We start from the raw sequence: 17,441 nt of genomic DNA, 5'->3' as shown, positions 1-17,441 counted from the left end.
AGAAAGCTTTTGTTTAGATGTGAGGAGCTGTTGTCCATCAGCTGTTACTCATTCATCCCATCTGCGTCACCTTGAACCTTCCTGAGTGGTTGGCAGCTGTAAGGCCCACGAGGCCTGGGAGATCCAGGTGCTGCGCCTGAGGCTGAAGAGTGGAATTTAGGATGGGATATTTGGGGACTTGTCCTGCCCAGAGCATAGGTCCTTCTACTGTACATGGTGGGGGACAGGAAGACTTCTCTCTCCCCAAGCCCTCTTCCTGTTCAAGCCGCCAAAGGATTCTCCTAAACACCACGTATAAGCAGCGTTTTCATTTTTTAATTCTGTAATTAGTACCCAGGTGAGTATTTCAGTGAGGACCTCGGCTGGAAGCAGCACCCTCTGACGGTGACCAAAGGAACCTATAGGCAAACAGCTCACCCAGGAGGCAGGGTTCCTCATACTTTGCCGCTCAGACGCCCGTCAGATGATTGTTTACAGCTGTATCCATCACACATCACCAGTTTAAGTATTTGCCACGGGTGTTACTTCTGCCGTGTTGTGTGTTGATCGTTACTTAAGTACCTTAAATGCCTTTGTCAACACCTCGAGGCTGCAGCTTGGACTCATTTAATCCATGGAGATGCTGCCCGGCTTCACCCCAGGCGGCCACGCTGCCTTCGCCTCTGTAGGAAACTCTCCCCTGGACGGCCATCGAGTGGCTGGATTTCATCTCGGGAGTAGACGGGTGGAGTAAGGAATTGGCAGAGAGAAAGCTCTGAAAACCAGATTTTAAGCCTGAATAAAATAAGCCCGGACAGCCACCATGTTTGTTTGGCTTTGCTCTCAGGAACTGTCCCCCAAGAGCTCTCCATTCCGGAATTAACCCGTTTGGGCGCCCCTAAGGTTTCTCACACGAGAGCCAGTGCACCATGCTAACGTCCAGGAGAGTGAGGGAGTCTTTCTCCTGTAAAATGGGAGAAGTGTGCCCAGCTGGTGTGGCTCAGTGGTTGAGCATCGACCTATGAACCAGGAAGTCATGGTTCGATTCCGGTCAGGTTTCGGGCTCGGTCCCCAGTAGGGGGCATGCAGGAGGCAGCTGATCAATAATTCTCTCTCATCATTGATGTTTTTCTCTCTCCCTCTCCCTTTCTCTCTGAAATCAAGAAAAATATATATTTTTTAAAAATAATAAAATGGGAGACGTGTGAGAGGGAGAACCTGGGAAATGGAACCCAGTGCTGGGAAGACCTTTAGGAAAAGAAACACTTAAAAGTTGAGAATCTGGAAATTGGCTCCTTAACTCTTTACTTGCCGCCCCCCCCCCAAGTCCGCAGGAAGCCCTGTACATCCCAGGTTAAAGTTGCAGCCTTAATGCGCGCAGCTTGTTGTGAGGGCTCTCCTGCTTAATTAACACACGTTCTTGGGATTGGAGTTGAAATCCTGAAGAACAATTGGCCTTTCATGGAGCCAGCAGAGAAGGAAATAGTTCTCCCTCGTCAGCAATCCAAAATCCAAAAAACCAGATTTTAAGCTCACAGCAAACTCAGTTGGCAGTAAAAACCTGGCCTGGCCCAGCCAGAGGCTGTTCATTTGTGTCATAGTCATATATGTGCTGCTTTGGGAAGTGTCCCTGTGTTTTGTGGCAGAAATATTCATGTGTTTGGTGGGAGGGAGGTGTCGAGGCTCCTCTGGGGGTAACCTAATATATTGACTATGTACCAAATTACCTTCCTAAAATCAGAAATTTTGAATTTGAAAACTGGCCCCAGGGATGTGAGATAGGGGGCTGTAGACCTACAGGGTGAGACACTGAGGTTTGTAAATCAAGGGCGCTTGTGTCCCAGACAACTCTGGGGATTCTGTAACAGTACTGATTCTTAAACACACGCGATAGCCCAGCTGGTGTGGCTCAGTGGTTGAGTGTTGACCTATGAACCAGGAGGTCACGGTTCGATTCCCGGTCAGGGCACATACCTGGGTTGCAGGCTCTATCCTTGGTGTGGGATATGCAGGAGGCAGCCGATCGATGATTCTCTCTCATCATTGATTTTTCTATCCCTCTCTCCCTCTCCCTTCCGCTCTGAAATCAATAAAAATATATTTTTAAAGAAATAAAAAAGAAGTAGTTAAAAAAAAACACGTGATAATGGCCCTGGCCAGTGTGCTCAGTGGTTAGAACATCAGCCTGTGCCCTGAAGGGTTGCGGCTCAATTCCTGGTCAAGGACATGTACCTGGGTGTTGGGTTTGATCCCTGGCCCCAGCTGGGGTACGTTTGGGAGGCAACCAATCAATGTTTCTCTGTCTCTCTATTCCTCTCCTTCCCTCCCCTTCTCCTCCCTTCCTCCCTTCTACTCTCTCTAAGGATCAATGGGAAAATATCCTCTGGTGAGGATTAACAACAACAACAAAAATAATGTACCCTAACCGGTTTGGCTCAGTGGATAGAGCGTCGGCCTGCGGACTGAAAGGTCCCAGGTTCGATTCTGGTCAAGGGCATGTACCTGGGTTGCAGGCACATCCCCAGTAGGAGGTGTGCAGTAGGCAGCTGATCGATATTTCTCTCTCATCGATGTTTCTAACTATCTATCCCTCTCTCTTCCTCTCTGTAAAAAATCAATAAAATATATCTAAAAAAAATTTTTATAAAAAAAAAACATAATGTGTTTAAGAGTTGGCTCTAGAAAAGATAGACCTTATGCAGATTATGTAGGAATTGATTTTTTCTCAAGTGGCCAATGCTAAATTTCTCTTGGCCTTTTGTTTTTGTTTTTTGTTAATCCTCACCCAAGGATATTTTCCATTGATTTTTAGAGGGAGTGGAAGGGAGGGGAAGAGACAGAGAGAGAGAGAGAGAGACCATTGATGTGAGAGGCATTGTCTGGTTGCCTCCCACACACACCCTGACTGGGGTTGGGGATGGAGCCTGCAACCGCGGTGCATGCCCTTGAAGGGAATCAAACCCGGGACCCTTCATTCTACAGGCCGATGCCTAACCACGGAGCAGAACCAGCTAGGGCTCCCTAGGCCTTTTAACACAAGGCAGATGGTGCCTAGGAGGGCGGCTAGATATCCAGGTCGAATATTCCAGCTCTGAGCTTTGTCGGCCGTGGTGCCGGCGCCGCTCTGGGAGGGGACGTAGTGGCGAAAGTTACTGAAACTTTAAGACCACCCAGTGCAGCCCCCTCGCACAGACAGGTGAGGAAGCCGAGGGCCAGCCTCGCCAGCATAGCTCAGCAGGGTCCTGCCGTCGGAGGCCAGCTCTGCGGGGCCCACATGACGCCTGTGGAGCCACACTAGCATGTCCATCGGCAGCCCCTGGCGCGGCGTGCGGCAGTGGTGCCCTGAGCACTCCCCACTGCATTCCCCAAGGACGTTTATGTCTGAAAAACAGAAACGGTTGCCTGAATAGCTGAGAATCTCAATATGCCCAACAAACATGAGAAAAATGGAAGGTCCTTCTCGGTGAGCTGCTGGTTCTAAAGCAACCAGTGCCGCTGCCTCCAGAAGCCCCGTGGTGTCGTCTCTTGTAGAGACTCCTGTTCCCTGAGGACCTGCTGCGCAGTCTTCCCAGTGGCAGGCGAGAGGCAGGCAGGACCTCATCCTGGGGCCTGCCCTCGTTCTCAGTACTCAATGCCCTTGGCTGCAGAACCTCCTGGGCCGGGGAAGCCAGGAAAGCCACTGGCCCACATGTGCCAAGGTGCACGCTGGTGGCAGCCACCCCCTGGAGCCCCAGCCACTGACCCAGGACACACGCTGTGTGGGTGACCGTCCATCTCCCACAGCTCGTCGTCCCTCCTGTGTTCTCAGCCACAGGATTTCTCTCCCGGTCTCTCAGGCTAGTTAGGTTCTTTGGAAAGCAACAGTGCGAACTCTGAGAGAACGTGTTGGAGCAGTGGTTCTCAACCTTCCTGATGCCGCGACCCTTTAATACAGTTCTTCATGTTGTGGTGACCCCCAATTTCATTGTTACACATTGAACATAATTAAAGCATAGTGATTAACCACAAAAACAATATGTAATTATATATGTGTTTTCCAATGGTCTTAGGCGACCCCTGTGAAAGGGTCGTTCGACCCCCAAAGGGGTCGAGACCCACAGGTTGAAAACCACTGTGTTGGAGGGATGCGAGGCTCAGGGGAAATTCAGCAACGAGGTCCGAGGTGGGGCCAGAGCCACAACTCCTGGGACCTGGGCTGGTCTCACCCGGGCCTGGGGCAGTGAGACTGGTTTGTGATTGGCCAGATCGGAAACGGTTCCTTCCTGGAAGACCCCTGTTGGCCCGAGAGGGGTAGCCGAGGACCCGGGACTGACCTGTGACCTGTTTCTCCTCCCAACACAGTCAACACCAGTCACCACTCGTCCTCCTACAAGTCCAAGTCCTCCAGCAACGTGACCTCCACCAGCGGCCACTCTTCAGGGAGCTCGTCAGGAGCCGTCGCCTTCCGGCAGCAACGGCCGGGGCCACATTTCCAGCAGCAGCAGCCGCTCAACCTCAGCCAGGTAAGCCGGCGCTTCTCACTGCCCCTCCAGTGGGGGCAGGAGGTGCCCTGCCCGAACACTGGTGTTTGCTTTCCTCCGAGGGTCACCCATGGGGAAGCTGGTACCACTGGTTCAGGGAGAGCTGGCCGGAAGCAGGGCGACCTGTTTAATGTCATGTAGCTCCGAGTGGCATGTGCCAGCGCATGTTAGGATGGCCCGCATCTCGCCAGTTCTGCCCAGCGCAGGGAAAAGCACTGCTGTGTGCCGTGGAGGAGGCCACGCACCGAGCCCGGACCACGCGGTCGAGGTTTGGGGAAGGTGGGACATAAATAAAGCAGGGCCTCTGAGGGCAGAGCCAGCCTGTGCGTAAAGGGTCAGCTCGGTGCAGAGTGGACCCAGGCCTGTTTCCTGAGGAGCCACGAGGTGAGACAAAGGGGCTTGTGCTCAGGAAGCCCCGTGCGCTGTGCTGTGCCTGGGCCGTGAACCGAGGCTGCATCTGGCACCAGGACTGAGAATGCCCCGGTAAGAGAGGGCTGGCACATGTGTCTGATACAACGGCAGACAGCAGAGGTCTGAGGGCCTGCATTTTAGAGAACAAGATCTCACAGGGAGAGAAACAGCCAGTCTCTCAAAGGGGCTCCTCTGCCGCTTCCCAGCTGCAGGGCGTCCGTGGGAGCTGTCTGTGACCTATAACTGCAGTGGCTTTGTCTGTGTGTCAGCCAGCCTGAGGGACACTGGGCACGGCCTCCTTTCTCAGCCCCGGATAATTTACTGCCCAGCATCCTCCAGAGGTGTCTTCTGTCACTCCCACTGCTGTGGCCTACTCTCCCTCCCCTCCCCCCTTCTCCTCTCCTCCTTCTCTCCTCCCTTCTCTCCCCCCTCTTCCCCTTCTCATCTCTCTTCTCTCTCCCCTCTCTCTCTCCTTCCCTCCTCTCCATTCTCACTTCCCCCTCCCCTTGTCCCTCCTCCCCACTTTTCTCTCCTCCCCTCCTTACATCCCTCTTCCTCCCTCCTTTCCTCTTCCTCTCCCTATCCTCACTTCCCCCTCCTCCTCTCTCCCTCTCCTCCTCCCCCTCCTCCTCCTCCTCCTCTCTCCCTCTTTCTTCTCCTGTCCTCACTTCCCCCTCCTCCTCTCTCCCTCTCCTCCTCCTCCTCCTCACTTCCCCCTCCTCCTCCTCCTCCTCCTCCTCTCTCCCTCTTTCTTCTCCTGTCCTCACTTCCCCCTCCTCCTCTCTCCCTCTCCCTCCTCCCCCTCCTCACTTCCCCCTCCTCCTCTCCCATGTGTCCAGCCCCCAGTGCAGCCCTCTCCTGGTGCTTCTCCTTGTCCAGGCTCAGCAGCACATCACTGCAGACCGCACCGGGAGCCACCGCCGGCAGCAGGCCTACATCACTCCCACGATGGCCCAGGCTCCGTACTCCTTCCCGCACAACAGCCCCAGCCACGGCACTGTGCACCCCCACCTGGCCGCCGCCGCCGCTGCCCACCTCCCCACCCAGCCCCACCTCTACACCTACACGGCGCCCGCGGCCCTGGGCTCCACCGGCACCGTGGCCCACCTGGTGGCCTCCCAAGGCTCGGCACGCCACACCGTGCAGCACACTGCCTACCCGGCCAGCATCGTCCACCAGGTCCCCGTGAGCATGGGCCCCCGGGTCCTGCCCTCGCCCACCATCCACCCGAGTCAGTATCCAGCCCAGTTTGCCCACCAGACCTACATCAGCGCCTCTCCAGCCTCCACCGTCTACACTGGATACCCACTGAGCCCCGCCAAGGTCAACCAGTACCCGTACATATAGACACTGGGAGGGGGCACGGGCGAGGGCGGGAGCTGGGCGTCTGGCACTGCAGACGCCGCACAGCAGCAGTACAAGGGGCGGGGCGGGGCGGGGACACTGCTGACACTTGAACTAGGAAGTGGGAGGACTGAGCAGAGAAGAGAACATTTTTAAAAAGAAGGGATTCAGGAGGGGATCTATGCTTTTTATTTTAAAAAGAAAAAGAAAAAAAAGAAAACGTCGGTAACAAAAACACAGCTCATGAACCCATTCTGCACCAAACTGGAAAGGAGAAGAGAGAGCGATGGAAGATTCCGGAAGGGCGGCCAGTTTCTGAAGAACTTTATCTATGAACTTTTCAGAGGTTATTTTCATATGGCAGCAAGTGACATTTAAGAATTTGCTGTCAGGGACACCTGATATGGAAATCCAATAGGTTTTTCATGGTTGAACATGAGAATTAGGGATTTTTCCAGAACTCTGAAGGGTCAACAGCCCTAGAGGTCAGGCCGCTGTGGCCTGATGGGGGGGGTTGGGCTGTTCAGGCTCCTTGGGGGGAAGGGGGTGGCCAGGCCCAGGGAGCCCTCCCCAAGGGCACGTATTCTCTTTCCGAGCACTCTGGATAAATCCCTAAGGAAGTTACTCCTCAAATGTCATTCATAATGTTTGTTCCAAACTTTAGTTTTTTCTTTCTGAAGATTTATTTTCTCTTTGAATCAATCCCTAGTCGCATAGCAGGGCTGGCGGGCGTTGCCGACACCCGGTGGAATGTAGCATTCTGCACCCGTTTCTGCTTTGTGTTCAACTCCCGTGATACCAAGAGACTATCCTCAGTGTCACTGCACACAAGTGATAGGGCACAGGCATGTAACCAACGCGGTGGCCCAGGCGTGAGTGCGAGCGCCTGTGCGTCCTGGGCGCGGCCAGGCTCCCTCCTGACTTGACATCATTCCCTCCTAGTGCCTTACGGAACCAGAGCGCGAGGGTTTCCTTCCACGGTCCTCCAAGCAGCTGGCGGGCGAGTCGGAGCATCTCAGCACTTTTGTGCTGTTGAAACATTTTACTCCGGTCTTTCCTCTTTTTGTTTTTAAATTTTAATTTAATCTAATTTTAGTACCTGTTGTCTGTCTATGGCTGTTTGCTGGCAGAGGGGTGTCAGGGAGCTGGCAAGGCCAGAGAGCCCCGGGATGTTGAGATGTGGGGTGGATGGTGGGGGTGGACCTGGTGGGCGTGATGTTTTAGATGACTTTATTTGGACAGAGCAGGAGCGACTCCCCACCCCTTGCAGCCCCCCTTCCCCCCACTCCCCTACACCCCCCCTCCCCCCCCACCCCACCCCCACCCCACCCCTGTTCTACCTGTATGGCTGCTCTGCCATTTGTGGGGCCAGAGGTCCCTTTGTGTTGCAGAAATGCTGGCCTTGCTAGTGGCTGCCTCCTTCCCGGTGTGGAAAGGACAGAGGAGAGGAGGCCGCCAGCCGCCTGCCACCTCCAGGCCGGCACACTTCCTGCCGCCTCTGTGGGCTGGAGCACAGGCCTGGTCCCCAGCCAGTGCTCTCGCCTCCCCCCAGGCCTCACTGTCACACCGCCCCTCCCCTCTGCAGACAGCCACCAGCCTGTGCTCGCTGCGGTCTCTCCCGCATTACCTGGGCCTGCCCACAGCACCACTTGGTTTTGGTTTTTGAGGGTCTGGTGGGCAGAAGGCAGGGGGACATTTATGGGGGTGACCAGGAGGCCTTAGGCCACCCCTTGGAGGCCCCTCCCGCCGCCTGTTAGGTTTCCAAAGACATTGCCCTTTGCCCTCTTTGCACCTTTGATCGCCGCGTTCCCAAGGTGCAGAGAGGCCGCTCTGTCGCCGTCGCCGTCCCCGTCCCATCCCCGTCCTTCCCTCCACGTCTCCCTTAACGATCTGCTGTGAAAGGTGTTTTTATAGTGACATCCGACCTAATTCATTGAGGAAGCCAAACCTTCACCTTAGCTCTTAGCTGTGAAATGTGAACTAACTCTGGAAATTTCCCCTCCCGACCACAAGTCCTACTTACCTTACAGAGATCCCATTTATCCAGGCCTCAGGCAGGAAGGAAGGAAGGACGCTTGAGTCTCGGAGGGCGGACAGCCCCAGGGCCCAGCAGGATCCATAGTCTGTCTGATGTGGGGAGTGCGTCCTTCTGAGATGACAGGAGACGGCCAGTCGGTGGGAGTAGTGGGGGGCGCGGGGGAGGGGGTGAAGTTGGAGGCCACGCCAGCCTGGAAGGCCCGACTCCGGCACGGATGGCAGCGGCGCCCCACCAGGTCTCGAGCCCAGTTACCTGTCTGGGCTGCGCTTGAGCCTCGCTGGCCGTACTGTAGCATCCTGGGCCGCGCCCCGCCCTCACGCCCTCTGACCTTTCCAGAAAAGACAACCAGCCTTCCGTTTGAAGCAGATGACTCTGTCTACCACGTCGACTTTCACCTGACACTTCTTTCCTTTTCTTCCAGACCAGGAATGAAAGGTCCATGCTGCTCATAAAGATAATATTGTACTAATTATTTTGATTATTATCATTGTAATTATTATCATCATGTGGATATTTTAGTTGGGGTTTGAAATGCACACTTATTCCATGTATCTTTGTGTTTTCTCTTTAATATTTAAACTTATTTGATTATATCTGTGAGTATCTGAGTAGACAGGAAGGACATACAGATGTCCAGTTTTGTCAGACAAAGGAATTAGGTGAACTGTTTGTCATCTCTTCCACTGAGAGCTGTCAAGGAAAGATGCCCCACAGAACAAGAGTGAAGAATCAGGCCTTTCCTCTGCGCAGCCTGGGCGCTGACCACACAGGCCGCGCGTGCTGAGCCCTGAGCGTGGGCCTCCGCCAGGCCCTGCGCTTCTGAACCCGGCTGCCCAGATCCTGGCCTGCTCACACCCGCCATGTACCTGTCCCGCCAAAAGAGCCCCCTGCCGGAGCTGATGCAGCCCCTCCCAGGTGCCCCCTTTCCCATCGGTGCACCAGGGGGGTTGGCTCAGAGACCACTGTCCCTCCTGGAAGCCCAAGTAAGGCTGCCAGGCAGGCAGGACCGTCCCCTGGAAACTGCCACCTCCCCCTCCCCCTCCCCCCACGCTGCCCACTTCCTCAGTCTGGCCCTGCCCCCCGGACATCTCAGCTTGCAATCCTAAGGACAAACTAGTGAGCCAGAAAGGGTGGAGGGATGCTAGGAGGCCGGAGGACACTGACACGCCCAGCAGCTGCTCACACTGCGGCCAGGGTGAGACCATCGGCCCACAGTGCCCTGATTTTTCCATCAGCAAGGTGGACACACACTGCCCACAAACCCAGAAACTTCAGCCCCGGATGAAGAAAGGGTTGAAATGCCAGCTTCCCTGAAAGGGCGGGGGTGCAGCTGGGAGATGGGCAGGACCCAGTCCCGCAGACACTCAGCAAATGTTAGCACGCTCCCCTAGTCCCCGCCTGCCTTCCTCCTTCAGTCTCCAGCACAGCTGTGGGATCACGGCTGTGTGCCTCCAGTGGGAGGCGCCAACCTCTGCACGTGCTCCTTGGCACTTGCCCGCATCTCCCATCCCGTCCTCCAACTGAGTCGCCCTAGCAAATGGGATGAGCAAAAGGCTGCCCATCCCTAGGACCAAGCTCTCAAGTAGAGGGGTGTCAACCTAGTCCTACTTAGACCTCAAGTACCATAACCTAGAGCATCATCTGTTCAGTAATTGGCTTCATCCTTCTTTGCTGAGGAAACGTAAGAGTGAGAGGGGAAATGCAAAAAGACAGGCAAGGGAGGCTGCCGTGGGAGCCAGGGAGCCGCAGGTCCACACGCTCCTGCGCTGGGCCTCGCCGGCCCTCCGGGATGTTTGCACCCGTGTCTCTGTGCTTAGGGCCTCTTTCGTGACGATTGGGCTGTTTCCAAGGGAAGGGGTGAGCAGGCCGATGGGTGGGAGAGTCTGAGGCTTGATGCCAGTTACTTTTGTGAAAGAGCGTGGGGTTGATCGATTCAGAGGGACAAGGAGGGTGGGGGCCAGCCGGCGGTTGTCTCCCGGACCGGATTTGCATCCAGGCCTTCCTGGCGCTGAGTGGCTTGCAGGCCGCGGGAGCCAGCTGGCAGTCCCCTTCACCCCGGGAGACAACCCGCCCAGACACCAGGCTGCTGGGTGTGCGGAGGGAGGGCGAGGTCAGCGCAGCTGCTAAGGGCTGCTTTCCCTCGACCAGACCTGTAGAATTGCAGACACTCGGTTTTGAACAAGCTTGTGGTGGAGGATTGGGGTGTGAGAGTGAGTGAGTGAGTGGAGCAGACTTTCTTGGAAACTGGAGGAAGGAGATGAGGAGGCTTGAGGAGCTATTACTGGTGGGCTGTGGGGGTGAAACGCCGTGTCAGCGGGCTGACCCAGCTTTCATCCGGACTCTGTCTGGTGCTGGGGGCAGGGCAGGATGTGGGGCTCTGGGACAGAAAACGGGAGAAAAAACCAGGTAGCAGGGAAAATTCAACAGAGAGGCGAGGTCTCCTTCTGCGGCCTTGCCGGGCCCTCACAGCGCCAGCATAAGAGCTTTGCCACAAAGCATTCCCGCCCTGGGGACTTGGCGTGCTTCTCGTCCACCCGGTCGGTCTTTTCTTCCTGGTGTGTCTTACAGACTTCATGGGGAACCCTCAAAAGGAAGCAGGCCAGAGCTGTCCTTACCAAATTGGAAAGGAAGGTGTCACTGTTCCTTTCTTTAGCCAAAGAACCCTCTCGGAGACACCTCCAAACACGGACAGCATGATGGCATTCCTGTCTTTCCTCTCGGGGCAATAATGACATCGTTCGTGATGCAATTCCATTTGTCTTTCTCTTTCCTCTGTATCCTGACTTTCTGTTGTTACATTGATTTCAAAGCTGTACTCATCTTTTCAGAGAAGTAGATTAGTAACCCTAACACTGCTGCTACTGGGGGGCTGGAGACAGCACGTGACTCTGTGAGCTTAACTGACCTCATGTCACCACGGGGTTTGGATGTGCGCAGGAGCCGGGCTTTGATGCCTTTGGACTCTCACTCCTAATCTCCACAGACTAGTCCGTAAAATCTCAGCCGGGCTACTAGAGAATTGAAGATGGTGAAATGACTTAAATGCAACAGAGACTTTCAAAGACTATTAGTGCCTCTGTCACTAGCATCACCCCACCTGGCAGAGGCTTCTCACCTCATTCCTGCAGCTCCACGCCAGCTCTTCCCTTCAGACCCAGTTGACGCAGAAGGGACCCTCCGTAGGGCATGCTCTCAGAATACCTGCCCCAGAGGGACCCTCCTGGGTGCCCCCAACTCAACTCCCACAAGCCTCCGAGAGCCCCTAATCTCAAGAATATTAGGTTGACTATCTCATTTCTTCTCAAAACCTGCAATGGCCCTCAACTAACAGCCAGCACTTGTTGAATGCCTTCAGCACTCCAGGCCCCAGGCAAGCCCTGTGAGGGTGACCTCATGGCGCCCTCAGAGCCACCCCATGTATGACACCCCCTTTACTGATGGGGGGTGGTGAGGAAGCTGGTGTTCTAACAAAAAAAGAGTAGCATGTGCTAACGAAAATAAAATAAAATAGTCGTCGGAAATTGCCACATTTCTAGTGAAATTTTTGTTAAGGAGGCCTTGGCTGAGATAGGATTTTTAATTAACAGCCTCATATTTCTGACCATTTAATGGTACTCCCATCGATTGTGTGCCAAACACTGTGCTAAACACTGCTCATCCGTGAGCGTGTTTAACCTGGTCTTCAGAATAACAATGAAATCAGCAATAGGCATCCGTTACAGAGGAGGCAGCTGCCAGGGTCACCCGGCTAGGAGGGAGCGGGCCTTGGACCCAGGTCTCAGCCGCTGGCCTTGGGGTCTCCCATGTTTAAATGCAAAGAAAGGCCTTAGGATGTCCCCGCGCTGTGGCTCACCGCGCATGGGACTCAGCAGCAGGTCTGCGTGGAGAGGGCGTCCCACATTGGAGGCGAGCAGAGGGGCAGCAGTAGCTTGACTTTAGAGAAAATCGTAGGGGTGTTTCTTTTGATTCATAATAGAATTTGTTTTAGGTCCCTTTCCAGTGTACCAACTGGTCTTAGTACTGCTGCTACCACAAACTCATGAGAGAGAAATGGGAAAAAAATTTCTTCTTTAAAAAAAAACATTTTTTTTCTTGCTTATAGTTAATTCTAGAAAGGCAATACTAAAGCTATATATATATTTTTTTTTTTTCAACGTGCTATTTTTGACTGCACTGATAAACATCATGACAAGTCTGGTCTCGTAACCAACCCACTCTTCACCTCTGGGTAGAACCAGGGTCGGGGCTCACACCAAATTTGTAAATACATGTGTGGGTCTGGTGTCCAGGAACTTTTTTCTTTGTTTAAAAAAAAAAAAAAATAGAAGAAGGAGAAAGACGATTTTTAGAAAGAGGAGCAAAATAAGGTTTTGTTTCGAGGCAGCCTTCCCGGAGCAGCGGGCGCAGTGGTGTGTGAACGGAGGGGAACTACAGGGAGGAGTCTCTGCAGCGGTCCGAGGCCGGTAGCATCACAGGGCGTGTTTATTTTGGCTGAGAGGTGACAAGGATTTAGAAGTACTTTGGGACTCAATTTTTAATTTTTTAGAAAATTCTTATTTGTCATGAAACATCTCCTCAGTTGTTTTGGGTGGGCGTTTTTTGTTTGTTTCTTTTTTATTTTAAAAACGTCTTTGTTGACTGGCTCCAGGCTTGTCTGCCTAAACTCTTGGGTAGTTGACACAAGTTCTGGAGTCCTCTAGAACTTGAACTCCATTGGAAGCAAACCCAACTCATTAGCATTAGATCCTGGTTGGTTTCGGTAGGCGTGCTGGAATTCTGACGGAGCACCTAAAGGTTTTTCTAAAGAAGGTTTTAGATACATTATCTTACACTAACTGTGACCTAATGGCAATAATACCTCAACTGCGGGCATTCATCCTGGTTTTAGCCTCTTTTGAAGTCATGTAGCCGCCTGCTCTTGGGATTTAGAAGACTGTGAACTCTGTGGGCTTGAGTGAATTCCGAAAATAGCTGATCTTCACGACGAAAATTAAACCGAGGGAGAGCTGCTTCTCTGTCTGTTGTAATCAAATGTGATGTTCAAATGGACATGTTAAGTCTATATGTTCTTAGCTACTGTAAAACGCTGTTAGCCTTCTAAGACAGCAAGAGAGTCACATTTTAAATGCGTACACTAAATAATTGACCGCGGATGCTGAAGCATATTTCTGGCTACATTTTATAGTTAAAGTGTTTTATAGTTTACATTTAAACTGGTACTTTAAAGAAAAAACATTTCTGTTTATAACTGACATCTTCAGACCCCAGCGAGCGGCCCCTCCAGTTGGAAGCCGCGCCCCCAAGGCAGGGTGTCCCACCCATGCGGTTGTGTTGTGTAGCACTGCCCTCCATGTTACGGTTTCCACGGGAACGAGAGAGCATGTGAAAGGGTTTCCAGGTTAGGTCCCCAGCCTGGGCCAGATGCGAAGACCTCGTGCCATGTTGTATCAACCCTTCAAGGCCTTGACATCTCAGAAGAGGCAGAGAGAACAGCTACCTGGTTGGTTGACTTTGTCTTGATTTGAATGTTTAACTTATTAATGATCCACGGACCTCCAGTCACTAGGCAGTAGGAGACACTGGGACCCAGGGAGCCCGGAAGTGCAGCTGCTGTTTCTGGGCCCCCTGGCGACGTTCTGCTGGGGTTTGCGGGGAGGCCGTCCATCCCTACGCCTGTCCTCGTTGCCTAGGTTGGCCACATCCGCAGTCATCGAGTCCTTTTCTCCGTCGACACAAAATAAATGTGAAAGGATGTGTTGACTCTGTTAAGCGTGGATCTGAGGCCTAGGCCAGTGGGAGGGGGGCCTGGACCCTTCCTAGAGATTGTGAGTCTGCTGAGCAGGAGGGGCTGGGGACTGAGGGGCCCTGAGGCCCATGGAAGGAGAGGTCAGAACTGAAGGTGAGAGACGTCGGCGCGAGGCCCTGTCCTGCAGGAACAGACCGGCAGCTGTGGGTTCTGTTGAGTGAGGAGGACCTGCTGTGAACTAAAGGGCATTCCTTTAGCAGATGAGACCTTGAAAACCGCAGACACCTGGGACCAGGGAACTGTTTGTGGTGGTGTTTTTAAAACGCATTTGCTTTTCCCCTGTGAACTCTGTTGACACTATGTTCTTATTTCAGGCTTTCGTTAGAAATCTTATTGTAAAATATTTTTCATCTCGTCCCTTCTAGCTATACTCCCGCTTTCCTCCGATTGGTTTCCCCTTTGCTTTAATTAACCAAATGAGTTTTGTGTCATTTTCTTTGGGTGTTAACCATATTTTTTAAAACTAGAGGTATAGAAATTGGATTTTTTTAAAAAAGTAACTATACTGTATCTGAAAAAGGGCTCTGCCATTGCTCGCTAGGTTCCTTTCAACCAGTCACCACACGAGTCTCTCCCCGCACCGCCTACCCCACTGGTGTCGTGTCACTGTCCCCGTGGCCACCCCGGCCTCTGCCCTGCTGTCGCCACAGCCCCACGGCCTGGCACCCCGCCTCCCAGGAAGCTCTCTCAAGAGCCAGGAAGAAGGGCCCACTTAGCCTTGTGAGGGGTGGTCTTGCCTCCCTGTGAGTGGCCTGCTTGGTCGAAGGGGCAGTGGACTTATTATTATTTTAATAGTTTGGCTCAGGTTATGAGGACTTGGGAAGGAAAAGTGGTTTGACCATGCCCATTCTTTGTAGCTTTCTGTGACTTATGAATGGGACATAGTGTCCCCATCCCCACCCCTCCCTTCCCAGCAGGCATCCCTGTTGGCGATGCCTCCACATGGCATGGTTTCTCTCCCCGCCCCCCACGCGCCTCACTCGTGTTACTGCTCATTTCTTTGTAGCTTTCCCAGGGCACAATCATTTCTCGCCCCAAAGCAACTCCTCATCCTCTGTGTGCATCTTCTTAACCAAATGAAGTAGACCAGGAAGACATACTTTGGGGCATCAGAATTTCTAGCTTAGTAGAGAATCACTGTGTAGATAGAGAGGTTGATATGTATGTTTGTGTGTATATGTATATACATACATCAAACCAAATGGCGGGTAGGAGAAGCATAGCTTTACGGAGGAGGAGGTGGAGGAGGAGGAGCTTTTAGAAGTTTGAGTCAGCCCCAGGCTGCACTTGCCACACCTGGGTTGAGGCGTCACAGCTCGCCACAGTGGCGGCAGGTGGCCCTGAGCGTACCACCGCTCTCTGGGTCCCCAGGGTCAAGGGCATAGATGAGTGAGGGAGGCAACGAATCAGAACGACTGGAATTTTCCATCTCGATTTGCTTTGACCACATGTATTGAGCTGCCGTCTCTGGTATTATATCACGTTTCCAAAAATGGTATCCATTAGGGTGGAAAGAGAACGGATCTGTAGAAATGTTTACCTTTCAACTGCCCGTGAATTTAGGACACTCTGGATGGAAGGCTCACTCCCCAGAATAAGAACAGGGAAGAGGAGGCCAGGTGACGCTGGGTCACCAGTCCCAGCGACGTGGCTCCCTCCCCAAGGTCATCTCGTCCAGATCTTTCTCTTCCAGGTCATCTCAGCTCAATAACCCTATGGAAGCCCTGGTCTGTTGTGTTCCTTCACTGTACTGTTTCTGTAATAAAAAGTGTTAATCCACGTTAATCTTTGTGAAAATTGCGTGCAACAGTATTTTCGCGTGTACCTCCTTTTCCTACGTGAATTGTCCCGCTTTTCTTTTTTATTTATAAATGTCTACTTTTTTTAAAGACAAACCAATGTGTCGTAGACCTCTATGTAACCTACTCCTTAGTCTCATATTCTAGGTATGTTATAAGAATGGATATTTTACTTGGCTTTAGAATGTTTTACAAGAAAAATAATTCTTAACTGATCAAGTCCTTGCTACTAAAATGCTTGTGTTTTTCATCATGACGTCGTGTGCTTCTAAATTAATAATCATTTTCGTTGTAGAAAAATGGAGTGAATTTATATTAGTCTTGGAAACTAATAATAGCATTGTAAATTTATGAGATGATTTTAACAGAAAAAAATTATAGAAGAATATAGTTATTTTAATTGTAATATTACTAACTGTAGGGTGAGAAGGGGGTCCCGTGTGGTGAACTATGTTATAGCTTGTTACTCACAGTTTCTTTTTGATCATTTTTTCGGTCTCTGAGGTGAAACGAGTTATTAATTAAAATTTGTAAACTCACATATGCATATTGTATATGTGTAGCGATGTAATCACACTTTGTCTTGGAATTACATTAAACTGTTTGGAATCACTGTCCACGGGCCTGGCGCTCTCATTTCTTCTGGAACCAGACCTGTCACGGGACTAAAGAGGTTACTGCTACCAGTAGCAGCCTTCAGAAGTATTTAGCCCTTCGAACGTATCTAATACATCTGAACATGTTTATAACCCAGCGCCGCGTTTAAAATTCGTCAGGATGCCGGCCGGTGTGGCCCAGTTGTTTGGGTGTCGTCCTGTGCACTGAGAGGTGGCCAGTCCAATTCCCGGTCAGGGCACCTGCCCGGGTTGCAGGCTTGATCCCCAGTCGGGGGTGTGCAGAGGCAGCCAATCGGTGATTCTCTCTCATCGATATTTCTCTCTCTCCTTCTCTTTTCCTCTCTCTGAAATCAATAAAGACTTTTTTTTTTAATTTTGCCAAGATGCCCGTGTGTGGCTGTGCAGGGGCCTCACTTGCCTGCCCCTGAGGTCTCCAGCTCCCTTCCCTCTTCTGAGCCATTTCAACCCCGTCCACTTCCAAACCCATCCCAGAGGCCTTGCTGTCATCGCCGTCCTAAGAGCTTTCCAACGTGCGTGCAGGGTCAGGGTGCAACCTCCCTCTGCACCCACGTCCTGCCCTTCCCCAGAAGAGCTCCACCGCCCCCTCCTGGCCACCTCGGGAAGCACAAGCAACTCCTCCTCCGCCTCCAATGTGGCTTCTCATCATTCCAGCATGTTCATGGTGAAATATACATAACACCAAATTTACCACTTTAAAGTGTACAGTTGGTGGCATTAGTACATGCATCACCACTATGTATTTCTAGAACTTTCATCCCAAACAGAAGCTCTGAACCCATTCAAGAACAACTTCCCAGCCCTTGGCAAACACCTTTCCACTTTCCACTACGTCACGGAAGTGGACGCATACACTCTTTGCCCTTCTTCTGGCTTGTTTCACTTAACAATGCTTTCAGCGTCCATCAT

General features: G+C 52.2%; 1 protein-coding gene across 1 annotated transcript in view; it reads left to right on the top strand.

The window, feature by feature from the left end:
* The window catches only part of HIPK2 (homeodomain interacting protein kinase 2), a 176,363-nt gene extending 159,849 nt beyond the window's left edge, over window positions 1–16,514 (top strand). The window contains 2 exon segments of the mRNA XM_070424018.1: window positions 4,321–4,481; window positions 5,790–16,514. Of these exon segments, the coding sequence (XP_070280119.1) occupies window positions 4,321–4,481; window positions 5,790–6,257 (629 nt within the window). The 3' untranslated portion in view covers window positions 6,258–16,514.
* Window positions 16,515–17,441: the final 927 nt, after the last annotated feature.

The sequence above is a fragment of the Myotis yumanensis genome, unplaced genomic scaffold (genome assembly GCF_028538775.1).
Source record: "Myotis yumanensis isolate MYYU_CA2020_CCGP unplaced genomic scaffold, mMyoYum1.0.hap1 SCAF_9, whole genome shotgun sequence".
Taxonomy (NCBI): Eukaryota; Metazoa; Chordata; class Mammalia; order Chiroptera; family Vespertilionidae; genus Myotis; species Myotis yumanensis.
Note: the sequence above shows the minus strand (reverse complement) of the source record. Positions and strands in the feature narration are given on the sequence as shown.